Source organism: Pristiophorus japonicus, chromosome 1, assembly GCF_044704955.1.
Source record: "Pristiophorus japonicus isolate sPriJap1 chromosome 1, sPriJap1.hap1, whole genome shotgun sequence".
NCBI lineage: Eukaryota > Metazoa > Chordata > Chondrichthyes > Pristiophoridae > Pristiophorus > Pristiophorus japonicus.
In genome coordinates, this window is record NC_091977.1 from 505,631,944 (window position 1) to 505,647,324 (window position 15,381).

Sequence of the window (15,381 nt, forward strand, 5' to 3'; positions counted from 1 at the left end):
TTGTCATGTATGTATGCTTGGATTTACTAGCCACCAGGTGGCGCCACTGTCGGAGTTCATTGGGCTGTGCGCATGTGTGTGCGGCCCAGGTATAAAAGGTCAGCCATCTTGTAATGTAATCACTTTGGGTCCTAATAAAGTAGAGCCAGGTTTGTACCTGTTCGGAGTTTACAGTATTCAGTCTATTGAGTTATTGCATACACAACACCTTCATCCACCTATCCAATCTAATCTTGAATGTTAACATAGTTTCTGCATCAATCACTAATCATAGGACTGAATTCCACAACCTCCCAACTCTGTATGAAGTGGCTTCTTCTGCCCTCAGTTCTAAATCTCGTAAATTTAATCTTCTACCTTTGGCCCCTCATTCACTTTTGCTGCTGGAGACAGTCTGCTTCTTTCTACCCTGTCCCATCTTTTCATAATTTTAAACACTTCTATTTCATCACCCCATAATCTGCATTGTTCTGATGAAAAAGACCCACTTTTCCAAGTCGTCCTTCGTATTTGTATTTCCTTGTATCAGACAGTATCCTAGTGAATCTGCATTGTACTTTCTTCACACGCTTCCCTGAGATAAATGTTGAGAGGAGCCAAAACACAAGAACACAATCCGACGTGGGAGATCATGTGAGAGGTGTCTCCAGAGAAGATTCTGAACGGCTTCTCTCTTCCAAAGAGGGAGGGAGATACTCAGCACACTCAAGGAATGTGGTCCAATGCTAGTGGTGCTTTGCAAAGATACTGTAGATCTCACAAGATGCAGGTTCAGAGTTACTAGGGAATCAGTTTCATTGTTCAAAGAGAAAATGACTGGAATCTTTGAATATTACAGCACAAAAAACCTCTGGCCCACCAAGTCTCTGCTGCTGGTTTTCTCCTCGTAAGCCACCTAGTCTAATCACATTCTCCTTATTGTCCTCCATGCTCTTAAAATGTCTCTTTTTCAAATACCTATATAATTCTCATTTAAAATAATGTATGCTTCATTGGCTTCAATAATGGTTCATGGCAGAGATTTCAACATTCAAACCATTTTCTGTGTAAGATTATTTTCAAGCTTCCACTTCAACTCTTTTGTGATAATGTTAAAGTTTTGCAATCTTAATACAGAAATCAATCTGTCATCATGCCATGAAATGTTAAGGATGGCACTCAAAGATTCCCACTGATTCCTAATTAACATTCCCAATTACCATGGCAACCATCTGATTTTCATTTCAGTCGGCTTTGGGAGTTAACGCTTTATAAACAAATCCTAATTATTATATTATAATACAGGTTTTTTTAAATACCATACAGACAAAATACCAGCAATTCTGTGTCATGTGCAAGGACAAAGAGGTGTTTATATCATTGTGAAGATATACAGGTAAAATTGGATCAGCTGACAGGAAAGATGTGTTTTACTGAGAAATAATTTTGCAGTGCACAGAAAACAATGTCTTATATTCCTGCATATTATGTAGAACACATTTTTGCACTCGTAAAAAAATTGGCCCTGAATTTGCGGTCGGAGGCGTCCTGCAAGAAAATGCCTCCAATCCGCAAATAAAATGCCTGCCTACCTGGTGGTCCGGGAGGTACGGAGAGTCGCGGTCCTGGGCCTCTCCACGTACCTGCAGGTAGAGGCCCACGTACTCCACAGGCGCAGGCAGTTAGTGAGCGCCTCTGGGATCACGTGGGCCGGCCCAACCAATAGAAGAAGGGAGATCCCCATTCATGCTTATGGGAATTCCGCACGCATGGAATCCCCAGGGGTATGAATGGAAATACCCCCAAAAATACATCTACACCTCAAATAAATAAAAAAACATTACATATTTCAAATTAATTAAAATGGCATTTAATTAAATATTTAAAACAAAAATTTAATTTTTTGAAAAATAAATTTACATGCTTTAAAGGGGCCAAAAATAACCTTACCTTATTGCATATTGTTTTTAATGTATAAATGATTGATAATATTTTATTTTTCTGTTGTTTTTTTAACTCTTACACTGATAAAAGCAGGCCTTATGACTGCTTTTACCAGGCGTAAGAATTTCACGGGTATTCGCTGGGCAGAAGTTGGGCAAATAGCTCAACTCTCTGCCAGCAAGATGTCCTTTTCCCAGCGATGCGTTGCATCTGCCCAGGAGATTCTCAGAAAGTAAGTTCTGGGTTCTCGTGCAATCGCATTGTGCGCAAAAACCCGGAACTTGCGCTGCCCTGACGACTTCGTACGCCCATTATTGTTTCATAATCCTTTATATATTTTTGTGCTTTTTTATTATACATCTCTAATAGGGTGACCATATTTTTAAAATTGAATCTGAGGACAAACAAAGTATTCACGATGGAAAATGTAGCTTAGGCAGCGAAACGAGGCAACAATTTTTGTTATTTTGATACAAATGGAATCGTTAAAAAGCAGCTATGATCTGGCTCCCGGGACATGCACATGGCCTGGCTCCAGCCGCCGCACATTAGTCTGGTGACCAGCGTCCCCCGTTACTTGGACATTTTGGCTCTTGGGCCAATTTCACTTCTACCGAATTTCACAGGACTATCTGGGGAGTCGGTGAGGGGATGGGGAGGGTGTGGTGTTGAAGGGAGGGGGCGCATCAGAACATATTGCGGCCACAGAGTGCGATCTCGGCATAAATTAAATTCCCTCAGGAGTCCATCCCTTCTACTGGTTGAAAACAGAAGATTGACATCCCTGCCGCCAATCGGAACCCGCACTGCCGCACAGCCCCGCCCACTTTATTGACCGACCGCAGGGCAGTTCGGGGTCACGTGGTTCCTGATTTGAATCTCCGCGTATTAGGGAACAAGTCTCCTGAACTGGGGACTCTTCTGGGGACTCAGTCCCTCATCCGAGAACTGTCCCCGGAAAACAGATATATATGGTCACCCTAGATTCTAAAATAGCTTGTAAGTATTTATTTGGCACAAATAATGGCCTATCATTAGTTTGGCAAGAACATGCACAAAAAAATCCATTATTCCTATTCAATTCTTCCTGAAAGCTTATTTATTTTCCACCCAATCCCTGTGTTTCTACATCTCTCCCCTGGCTGTTTGTGGATAAATGCAGTGCAGTATCACATCACCATTATATTATCGGCAAGGCATCATCAATCAAAAGTAGCAATCCACACTTTGCAACCAAGGGCAACCTTTCTGCAAATCAGTATTTCTGAAATTGAGTAAAGATGACCAACTGCTGGGAGCTATTGGCAGCTGCTGCAGGGAATTGTGGGAAGACTGCTGTTGGCCTTTCAAATGTTAACAATTTCAGTGCTGACTTATGTGGCTGTATCATTGTTCTCTCCCAAGGAAATGGTTTGCCATGACAGAAGTTAAACATTAAGAAGTAGGAAGTAAGAGGGAAGTCAGATGGAACTTGTTTTTATTGCAAGAGTAATTGTGGAATTAACTGCCTGTCAAGATCATTGAACCAGACATTATAAATAGACCCAACAGGCAATTATGCACTTCTGGAGAGTGAAGCAATTGAGGAGCAATCGTTGCACTCTGGTGGCCTTGCTGGATGAATGGTACTGTAGATAGAACACTGCTGCCTCAATCTTCCAATCTGTCCTTCCATCTTGCGAGGCTCTGTTGAGGAAAGGTAACCTCACTAAACTTACTCTATGTAGAGAAGTTGGATGGATGGAGTTGATCTATCAAATGGGGTATTTGTCCAGCATAATGGCTTTTTCCTGTTCCTCAAATTTCTTGTGTCATGATGATGCTCAGTGATGTGCTATTGAACATGGAATGCATCAGCAAGGGAGGGAGAAATCATGCAGTTGTGATTTGAGTTGTGTAATTCAGCAACTTACTAATGAGTAGTCTGTTTACACTATTAGTGCTGTACAATGTAGAAGCTGAAGAAAATGTGGATATTTTATTTATAACCGTACCAAAACTGCATTTTAATTATATGGGCTATAGGTTATAATGTACCATTCTTTTATGTAAAGATGTTTTTTCACCTGTCTTTTGAAGAGTTTGTCCATTTTGAGAACCTATTCACAGGGATTAAAGCGGTGCGACAGAAATAGTTTTGCAGCAATGGGCCATCTGGTTACCTCAAGGGTTTCAACATATAGTATCCCCTCATCCTGGTGCATGACTTTGTCTCATACAATCAGTAATGGTGCATTCAACAAACATAACAGATCTCAGTAGTCAATGGCATGCTTTGTGGCTTTTTAACCTTGACAGCATGGCAACCATATATAATTATTGAAAATAACCCAGCCACCGTACACCGTGCAAACTACCAAAAGTAAAATAATCTTGCTCTCAGAGTGCATGATATCAGTATTCTTGAATTGTCCCATTGTCCTTTAATGCACTCGAGTCTACTAATTCCCGATATAAATCCTTCCAACCTGCCATTTGATCAATAAATGTATGCTTGAACTCAAACTGAACAACCATTTCACTGCAACAAAGAAAGCTCTGCATACAAATGATTCAACAGAAATTACTAGATTAATGAAAAACCTAAAACTAGGTGACCTTTGAGGATAGATTACTTCAGGGTCTGAAAATCAGTGTATAAAGAAAATACCCTACGGCTACAGATCCAAAGTGAGCTCTTTAAATCAATTGCTTTATTTCACTAATTGTCCTTTTGTCACCTTAAAATCCATTGCTTCTAAGTTGTTTTGTTTGCTGACGGTAGAATACTGCAATAAGGCTGCTTCTCCATGGCGACGGCCACATAATAGAGCAGGTACAATGTTCATGCATCTCAGTTAACAGCAGTAGTGACAGCCAGGCTTCCTTTTCTACTGTTACCGCTTTGCTGAATATACGCATTATAGCCAACCATACAAGTGACAGCCTTTGAAAGGTTTAGAAGAGAAGGTCACTTCAGGGGTAGCTATGCGGAACAGGAACTTAACGGAACAAAGGGTAATTATCCCTAAATTTCTCCATGTAATTTGTTTTATTTAAAAATAATTGTTGTCCTAATGTTTTAATAAATGATTGCATGATGTGGTGTGGTACTGACCAACTGGGAAGCTCTCAGATCCCCCCAATCTGTGCTGAGTTGCCTGATCTCAATTGGCCTCAGCACCCATGAACAAGAGAAAAGGGTTAAAAAGTCAGCCATGGTGCCTGCTCAGGATCACCACCCGGTGACACCCGGCTGGAATGTGCTCACATGTGAGTGTCAGGCGAGGGGAGGATCAGGCACAGCTGCGATGAATAGGCTCCCATATGAAGAATGGCAACTCTGGCACGGTACTGGAACCCCGCAGATTCCTGTGGTGCTGTACCTCACTAAGAGGTCAGTGCTTTAGGAGAAGAGGTGAATAAGTGGATGGGGAACGTACGATCTAAAATAAAATCTCTCTCAGCAGGATTTTCCTTGGGGTTCTCCCGATCGGCTGCCTCAATTTCTGTAGAAACCCGGATAAACTGCATAAATAGGATTCGCGTCAAAGTTAAGGCGGCCAATTGAGACAATCTCTGAGGAAATTCTCAGTGTCTGTTGCACTTTGTTATTAGTTATTGCTATAATTCAAAGTGACCATTTTGGATATAATATTTACACACAAATTATATACCGATTCTTAATTTTAAATCTGACTTTTTTAAAACTTTAGTCTCAACTGATTTTTTTTCCGGGTAAAAACGGTAAAAAATAAAAAAGATCCTGGATAGGATCTCCTGATCATTCCAAAAACAAGGAACATTAATCAATGGTGGATAACATTTGCAGTCTGAGGGGACTCTCTTAATGTGGATGTCACCCAAATATTTGTGCAATGAGCAAATTATAGATTTCCACAAACAAAGTTTTTCAATATGTAAACTGCTCATCATAATTTCAAGAAAAAAATATACAGGGTAAATAAGGGACAAATACTTAACATTCGCAAAACTTGACCCCAAGAGTTTCCATGTTCTACATCAGAACTTTTTGACTCTCTTGAGCATCACGATAGAAGATGTGAGTTTTATCTTTTTAAACTAAGCTCAGCCATGAACTGAATCAAACGTACCTTTGAAGATCCAGAAATGCCCCCAGGTTTCTATAGAGGACAGTTCCTATCACGTAAACTGAAGTATCATCTGGATCTGGAAATACAAGTAAGTACAGATTTATCACTCACTTATGTAGAATCATTGGAAAGTGTTGACAAGTTCTAAACAAAGAGCTTATAAAGCGATTATCAAGTGATTAAACACATACTTCCCCCCCCCCCCAAAAAAAAAAAATTGAAGGCTTACTGTGGCTATAGTAGAATACATTTAGCAGGTAAATTATGAAGCAGACTGCTGCAGCATCTCCCCCTCATCTGTGACCCTCAACAGTCACCTAATCAGCACTTTTTGATTCACCTTGTCTTCTCTGACAATTTTCAGCTTTAGTCAAGCTTTTTCATTATGATTTTGGATAGCTTAATGAAGCTTGGAGACTGTTCATTTCCCAGGTTACCCCCCCTCGCCACCTCATAACTGTCCAATGATGTGGCTAGTCCAAGCAAAGTGTCTTAATGATTGCAAAATATTTGACTGGAATGAAACACTTGGATTGGAAGAAATGTAACCACCTCCTTCTATACGCCATTTCTTTTGCATCACTGCCCATAGCATATGATGTCAATTTTATTTGTATTTGTTGCATGAGAAAATATAAAAGCCCTCATTAGAGGGCAGTAGAATTGAACAACAGCAATAACTTCTGATTTAGAGTTTTTAACATATCATAGGTAGCTTAAAAAAAACAAGATGTCAGCTATGGCTCAGTAATAGCACCCTTGTCTCTGAGTCAGTAGTTTGGGAGTTCAAATCCCACTCCAGACACTTGAGCACATAATAATACTAAGCACTGCACTGTCAGACCTTTTGGATGAGACTTTTAAACAAGGCCCCGTCTTCCCTCAGATGGATGTAAAAAATTCCTTGACACTATTCGAGGAAGAGCAGGTGAGTTCTCCTGGTCACCTGGCCAATAGTTATCCCTGAACTAACAGCATTAAATCAGATTATCTGGCAATTGATGCTAGATCAATTGTTAATCTTAAATCGGCGATTCATAGATTTTTGTTAACCAAAAGGTATTAAGGGATATGGGGCAAAGGCAGATATAGGGAGTTAGGTCGCAGAACAGCTATGATCTCATTAAATGGCTGAACAGGCTCGAGGGGCTAAATGGCCTACTCCTGGTCCTATGTTCCCATGTTGCTGTGGGACCTTACTGTGCGCAACTTGGCTGCCACATTTCCTACATTATAACAGTTTTTATAGTTCAAAAGCACTTCATTGGCTGTAAGGCACTTTGGGATGTCCTGATGTTGGGAAAGGCACTGTATAAATGAGAGTTATTTCTTGAATTCAAGACCCAGAATATAGGAACTGAGATCCTTTGATAAGATCTATGAATCATTCCTGCCAACAATTTTATGAATGGGTTTTTCTCAGGCTAGGTAAGCATAAAGCAGGCCAAATGATCCACTTGACCTAATTCCTCCAGTAAGACCTTACAGTTTCCACCACTTTGTTACAGTTCACAGCTGTTTATGAAATGATTCCAGGATTTTTGCCTCCTCTGCTCCATTCAGAAGACAATGGGCTGGAGATTCGTAAAATACCGCGATCACCGGTTTTTCAGCGATATTTGAGGATATCGTTTTGGTTTACTGCCGAAATACCTCTATGACGGAAGGCCGTTAAATTGGTGAAACGGTGACCGGTGGTCGTGGTAAAATCGACCTTGCACGAAGGGTTTATCGGTGATGAAAAAAACCGGACCTTCTGCACGTACGCAAATTCTTTTTGATCGACTTTCTTTTTTCCTGATTTTTTTTTTCTCCCCCCCGTGATTCTGGTCAGGTGTCAGGGTCAGGGTGCGCCCGCGCATGCACAATACACCCAACTCTCAGTCATCGATTTTTCAAAGAAAGGAGAAGATGCAGCACCTTGATCTAACCAGGCAGAGATCCAGGAAATTTAGTCTTGATGCTAATGAGGCACTTGTAGTTGCCATTGAGAGTAGGGGGGGGGAGTTTATCAGGAGGAATCGATTAACCCCCACCCCCGCCCTCCCTCAGCCGTTGTAAAGAGATTATGGACTGCTGTTGCTGAGGAGATGTCCTCAGCAGATGATATCCCCAGGGACCTCCAACAATGGAGGAAGAGGTGGAATGACCATTATGGGTTCGTGAGAGTAAGTAATATTTTTATTCATGCACTCCTTGATTACTTATACTGCAAATCTGACACATGTTGCTGTAGGTAGGCTTAGAGCTAGACTTTCCCATGAGCCCCTCAAACGCCCGTTTGCCCACTCAGAAAAACCGCTAATGTTTGGTAAGTAACGCTGGCGAGAATTTCCATTTTTATGTTCAAACTAATTAAAACTAATCGCCTGGTGAGAAAATGGGCATTGCACCTTTATTTTTGGTAGTTAAGGGGAAACTAAGTAAAACGGGCGGTTCTTACCAGAATAGACAGTAAGTATTTAAAATTTAGTCCAAGGCTGCGGTTGGGCATGGGAAGAAGGAAACTTAAAAAAAAACATAAAATGCATTCCCAAGACACTTTTACACCTAATCGCCATTTTAAAATTTAAGAAAAAAAGAACCTTTAACTTACCTTTCTTTGCAGAGTACTTACCTACCGCTCTGTTTAAGCGGCTTTTGCAGGGTGGTTCCCTCGGCAATCTGGACGGGCTTCCGTTGTAGACAAACTTACGCCCTGGCGATTTTCTCGGCGTTGCACGTCGGCGGTTTGGTCCCGGCGGGCGTGTTCAGATTTGGGCGATACTACTAAAAATCTAAGGAGGAAACTTTCGCTGGGCGGAAAACAGCTGTACTGCCGAGAAAATCGCCGAGAACCCACTGAAAAGGATAAGAAAGTCTAGCCCTTAGAGTTGCACCTTATTTTTCATGAATAATCTTTACACATTATTAAGATGGCTTTCTGAGATGTTTCTGCACTTCGATGTCTGCATCATAAACACGTATAGCTTCCAGGGCCATTTTACAGAGGACTGTATTAAATGCACACAGTATGGTATAAGTGCTTTGATGGCTATCTGTGTGCCACAAGAGCAGAAGGGGGCTCTGGTTGTTTTGTATGTAAACTTTATAATAGTGTAAGACTTGCCACCAAGGGGCACACCTGTTGGAGACCCAAGGGTCATCTGCACACCTTGTGCAAGCAAGTATAAAAGGTTGTCTGCCATGCTGCTTCTTCACTTTGGAGTTTGATTAAAGAGACTAAGGTCACATCAGTTTGAGCGTACAACATATAGTCTTGTGGAGTTATTCTGAACATAACAATTGGTGACGAGTAACAGATCACGAACTTTCACGCGGTTATGGCTGCGTTGGTATTCTTGAGAGATTTGTTGAGGGTGACAATTGGGAAGCCTTCATTGAGCATCTTGACCAGTACTTCGTGGCCAATGAGCTGGATACAGACAGTAACGCGGTCAAGCGCAGGACGATTCTCCTCACCGTTGTGGGTCTACGATATATGGCCTCATTAAAAATCTGCTAGCACCGACAAAACCAATGGATAAGACATATGCAGAGTTGTGTACGCTGGTTCGGGGACACCTCAAGCCAAAGGAGAGCATCTTAATGGCCAGGTATCGCTTTTATACGCACCATTGCTCCGAGGGCCAGGACGTAGCGAGTTATATTGCCGACCTAAGATGCCTTGCAGGACCATGCGAATTTGCTGGATTTTTGGGGGAAATGTTGCAGGACTTTATCGTGCTTGGAATCAGCCACGAGGTCATTCTTCGCAAATTGCTGTCTGCCGTATCCCTAGATCTGAGCAAGGCCATCACAATAGCCCAGGCTTTCATGTCCTAAGCAGATATGTTCTCAGCGTCGAAGCTCATCGGCAAGTACTGTGCATAAAATAACACCTTTAGCAGGCAGAACTGTACATGGCAGGACCTAGACGCTTGCAGAGGCCAGACCTAGGATGCCTGAGAGTCCGTCATGGGGCGTGAATGTGAATCCATTAATACCATGTTGCCGCTGCAGGGGTAATCATAGAGCCCATCAATGTCGATTCAAGCACTACGTGTGCAAATGCTGCGGAACAATGGGGCACCTCCAGCGAATGTGTAAACGTGCTGCGACTCACCACGTGGCAGAGTCAGCAAAAGATGTCCGATCCGGCATGGATCACGCTGAACGAGTAAGAGAGGCAACTCAACCCAAGGTTGAAGAGGAAATGTATGGGGTACACACCTTCACCACCAAAAGCCCTCCGTTAATGTTGAAAGTTAAATTAAATGGCACTCCAGTTTCCATGGAATTGGACACAGGGGCAAGTCAGTCAATTATGAGTCAGAAGGCTTTTGAGAAACTGTGGGGCAACAAGGCACAAAGGCCAAAACTAAGCCTGATTCAAACAAAGCTGCGCACTTACACCAAAGAGCTCATACCAGTCATTGGCAGTGCGGCAGTGAGGGTATCGTACGATGTAGCTGTGCATGATTTATAACTATGGATTGTGCCAGGCGATGGCCCAACGCTGTTCGGCAGAAGCTGGCTAGGAAAGATCCAATGGAACTGGGACGACATCAAAGCACTGTCTTCGGTGGATGACGCCTCGTGCGCTCAAGTGCTAAACAAATTTCCATTGCTATTTGAGCCAGGCATCGGCAACTTCACAGGCGCCAAAGTGCAGATTCATCAAGTCCCTGATGCACGGCCCAGTCATCACAAGGCCAGAGCGATTCCATATGTGATGTGGGAGAAAGTCGAGATCGAACTGGACAGACTTCAACGAGAGGGAATTATATCGCCAGTCGAGTTTGAGTGGGCCAATCCAATTGCTCCGGTGTTGAAAAGCGATGGCACGGTCAGAATCTGCGGAGACTACAAAGTAACGATCAACCGAGTCTCGTTACAGGACCAGTACCCGCTACCCAAAGCGGAGGACCTGTTTGCAACGTTAGCAGGAGTGAAGTCGTTCACCAAGCTGGATCTAACCTCGACTTACATGACACAGGAGCTGGCTGAATCTTCGAAAAGATTGGTGTGCATCAACACGCACAAAGGACTGTTCATATACCACAGATGCCCTTTTGGGATTCGCTCGGCTGCTGCCATCTTCCGGAGGAACATAGAGAGTCTGCTGAAATCTGTTCCGTGCACCGTTGTGTTTCAAGACGACATCCTGATCACTGGTCGTGACACCACCGAACACCTGCACAATCTGGAAGAGACTCTAAAGCGACTGGACAGAGTGGGACTCAGGCTGAAACACTCCAAGTGTGTTTTCCTGGCGCCAGTGGTCGAATTTTGGGGGAGAAAGATTGCGACAGATGGCATCAGACCCATGGACTCGAAGACGGAGGCCGTCAAGAATGCACCCAGACCACAGAGTTCGTTCCTGGGACTCAACTATTTTGGTAACTTTCTACCCGGGTTGAGCACTTTGCTGGAACCTTTGCATTTATTGCTACATAAGGGTGACAACTGAGTTTGGGGTAAATCTCAAGGGACAGCCTTCGTTAAGGCCAGAAACCTGTTATGTTCTAACAAGTTACTTGTAGCTTGTGATGCATCTTCGTACGGGGTTGGTTATGTGTTACGGCAAGCCAATGTGTCAGGCAAACTGCAACCAGTTGCATATGCATCCAGAAGTTTATCTAAGGCTGAAAGAGCCTATAGTATGGTTGAGAAAGAAGCATTGGCATGCGTATATGGGGTTAAGAAAATGAACCAATACCTATTTGGACTGCGGTTCGAGCTCGAAACCGACCACAAACCGCTCTTTTCGCTGTTTTCAGAAAGCAAAGGTATTAACACCAATGCTTCGGCCCACATCCAAAGATGGGCACTAACATTATCTGCATATGACTATGTAATCCACCACAGACCAGGCTCTGAAAACTGTGTTACCATTGCCCACCACCGGGGTGGAAATGGCGCAACCCGCAGACTTGCTTCTTGTAATGGATGTTTTTGAGAGTGAGGGGTCACCTGTCATGGCTTGCCAGATCAGGACCTGGACTAGCCAGGACCCTGTGCTATCACTAGTAAAAAACTGCATCCTTAATGGGAGCCGGTTGGCTGTTCCCGGGAAATGCAAGACGAAATTAAGCCGTTTCACCAACGCAAGGATGAAATGTCCATTCAATCGGATTGTCTCCTATGGGGGAGTCATGTGGTTTTGCCAAAAAAAGGTAGGGAAACGTTTATACGCGACCTACACAGTACCCACCCAGGCATAGCCATGATGAAGGCTATCGCCAGGTCACACGTTTGGTGGCCCAGCATTGACTCGGAATTGGAGTCATGCGTACACCAATGTAACATTTGCTCACAGTTGAGCAATGCACCAAGGGAGGCCCCACTGAGTCTGTGGTCATGGCCCTCCAAACCGTGGTCAAGGGTTCACCAAGATTTCACTGGCCCCTTTCTAGAAAAGATGTTCCTAGTAGCAGTGGATGCTTACTCTAAATGGATTGAATGTGCAATAATGTCATCATGTAACTCCACTGCCCCACTGAAAGCCTCCGGGCCAAGTTCGCCACCCATGGTTTGCCCGACGTTCTTGTTACTGACAATGGACTATGTTTCACCAGCTCGGAATTCAATGAGTTCATGACCCGCAATGGCATCAAACATATCAGGTCTGCTGTGTTTAAGACCGCATCCAATGGTCAAGCGGAACGGGCAGTCCAAACTATCAAGCAGAGCTTGAAACGGGTGACGGATGGTTCCCTGCAGACCCGGTTATCTCGGGTTCGGCTCAGCTACTGGACGCGACACACTCGCTCACCGGGGTTCCCCCTGCAGAATTGCTAATGAAGAGAGCACTCAAAACCAGGCTCTCCTTAGTCCACCCGGATCTCAATGATCATGTAGAAACCCGGCGTTACCGGCATAACATGTATCACCGTCACGCAGCTGCATCGCGTGACATTGAGGTTAATGACCCTGTATTTGTTGTTAACTACGGTCATGGTCCCAAATGGGTTGCTGGCACTGTTTTAGCCAATGAGAGGAAGAGAGTATTTGTTGTTAAACTTCTGAATGGACAAACGTGCAGAAAGCATTTGGATCAGACCAAACTACGATTAACCGACAACCAAGAACAGTTTGAAGAGGACATTACCATCATTGATCCACCAACACACACCCAAGCAGCAATTGATCTCACTGTTAATCATGAGGATGAACCCACCATGCCCGACAGTCCAATCAGACCAGCCGGGCTGCAGTGCAGCAATGATCCGACCAACTCACCCATGCCAGGACTTCAACTCAGGCAATCAACCCGGGAACAAAGAGCCCCTGATTGCCTCAACTTGTAAATAACTTGTATCTAAGACTTTGAGGGGGGGTGGAGGGGGAGTGATGTTTGTATGTAAACTTTTCATAGTGTAAGACATGCTACCAGGGGGCGCACCTATTGGAGATCCAAGGGTCACCTGCACACCTCGTGCAAGCAAGTATAAAAGGTTGTCTGCCATGCTGCTTCTTCACTCTGGAGTTTGATTAAAGAGACTAAGGTCACATCACTTTGAGCGTACAACATACAGTCTTGTGGAGTTATTCTGAGCATAACACTGGTGACCATTGCCATTGTCATTTTGCAGAAAAAGCTGGCACACAATCGGAGCGAACAGCGATGGACCACCCAATCGCTTGGTGGTCCACCCAATAATTATCCTCTGACTGATCTGGAGGAACGCCTTAATTGGTGCCCATGGCAGATCAACTACCCATGCGGGTGCTGATCTCATGGTTGGAACTGAGGGTAAGTCCTGCCAAATCCCCGGGCTGGGTTGGAGTCATGTGAGTCTGTGGACTCAGGTTCAGGTAATGTCATGCAGTGTCTCTCGACGACATATAATGCAGTAGTGGTGGTCCTTCAAATAAGCCTGCGCTATGTGACCGTACTCATGTCACCCTGCCCCCTCCCCTGCTGCCAACCACTCGTCCGTTGTTTTCTAATTTGCAGATGAAGAGTTGCATATGCCTCATCACCACATGCAAGGCTCCACCTCAGCCCAGTGTGTGTGGGTCCAAGAGGAAGAGGAAGGTGAGGGGTGTACTGAGGACCCATGGGAGGAACAACATCCTCAAGCTGTTGTTGGCGGGGGGGGGGGGGGGGGGAGGTGTTGGGGGAGGAGTCGGCACATGTTTTAGCTGCAGCCACAACTTCCTCGGAGGAAGCCACATTTCCAGGTTTCATCGCTTCTGAGGCAGCCGCACCCCCATGGTTGAACCCCACATGCTGTCTCTGCGGAGGTTGAGTCGGCAAAGCCGGTCTGCTGAAAGACAGGCAGACGCTAACCTGGACATGGTGGGACTGTCAAGGGAGAGCATCGAACTGGATCGAGAACTCCTCCAGGCACTTTCGGCAACATCGCCGCACAATCTGCGACACAATCTGCGGACATGTCACAGATGGTTGCTGCAATCCGGGGGAACACCGAGGCTGTCAATGCCCTGCAGCAATTGATTGTCTCGACCTTTGGCACCGCAGTCCCCAGTGTCATACCACCCAGACCAACAGCACCTGTGAGTTGGGAGGCAGAACAAGAGCCTTCCGACTCAGAAGCCGGGCCTTCCATACCCCGAGATTCTCCAGGGAATCCACACATGGAGTCTCCATTGTCTTTGCCCTGACAACAGCAGTGCTCGGCATGCCTTGCTGAACAACATCCTGGTCCCAACACGGGTAGGGGTAGCGGGAGGAAGCAAGTGGGGGGAGGGGTTAAGATCAGGCGGGGGGGGTGTGGGGAGAGGTGGCCGCAGTTAAATAGAGGTTTGGTGCGGGGGGCGGGGGGGGGGGTGGTTGTTGTTGTTTTGTTGCTGTTTGCTTTGGTTATTTCATAAAAGTGTTAAAAATTATTTGAAGTAGAAAATGTATTTAACTTTCAAAATTTACCAAGTTTTCAACAATGTACAAATGTTTCAAAAATTTACAATGTTTTATAAATTCTATTGTTCAACTTAACCATTCTTGTGCAGTGTCTCATTTGTAGAATGAGAGGGGTAATAGTCAACATGGTGGGATAGAGTGGGCAGGCAATAGTGAAACGCAACTTTCACTGTTCAAACAGCTGACACTAAGCTGGGTGGCAGTGTGAGCTGTGAGGAGGACGCTAAGAGGCTGCAGGGTGACTTGGACAGATTAGGTGAGTGGGCAAATGCATGGCAGATGCAATATAATGTGGATAAATGTGAGGTTATCCACTTTGATGGCAAAAACACGAAGGCAGAATATTATCTGAATGGCGGCAGATTAGGAAAAGGGGAGGTGCAACAAGACCTGGGTGTCATGGTACATCAGTCATTGAAAGTTGGCATGGAGATGCAGCAGGCGGTGAAGAAGGCAAATGGTATATTGGCCTTCATAGCTAGGAGATTTGAGTAT

The 15,381-nt window shown here is 44.4% G+C and overlaps 1 protein-coding gene across 1 annotated transcript in view; it reads right to left on the reverse strand.

Annotated features, from left to right (window-relative positions):
* adgrb1a (adhesion G protein-coupled receptor B1a) overlaps nucleotides 1-15,381 on the reverse strand; it is a 691,398-nt gene that overhangs the window by 309,195 nt on the left and 366,822 nt on the right. The window contains exon 15 of the mRNA XM_070888471.1: nucleotides 6,018-6,093. Coding sequence (XP_070744572.1) covers nucleotides 6,018-6,093 — 76 coding nt within the window. The remainder of the gene's footprint in view (nucleotides 1-6,017; nucleotides 6,094-15,381) is intronic.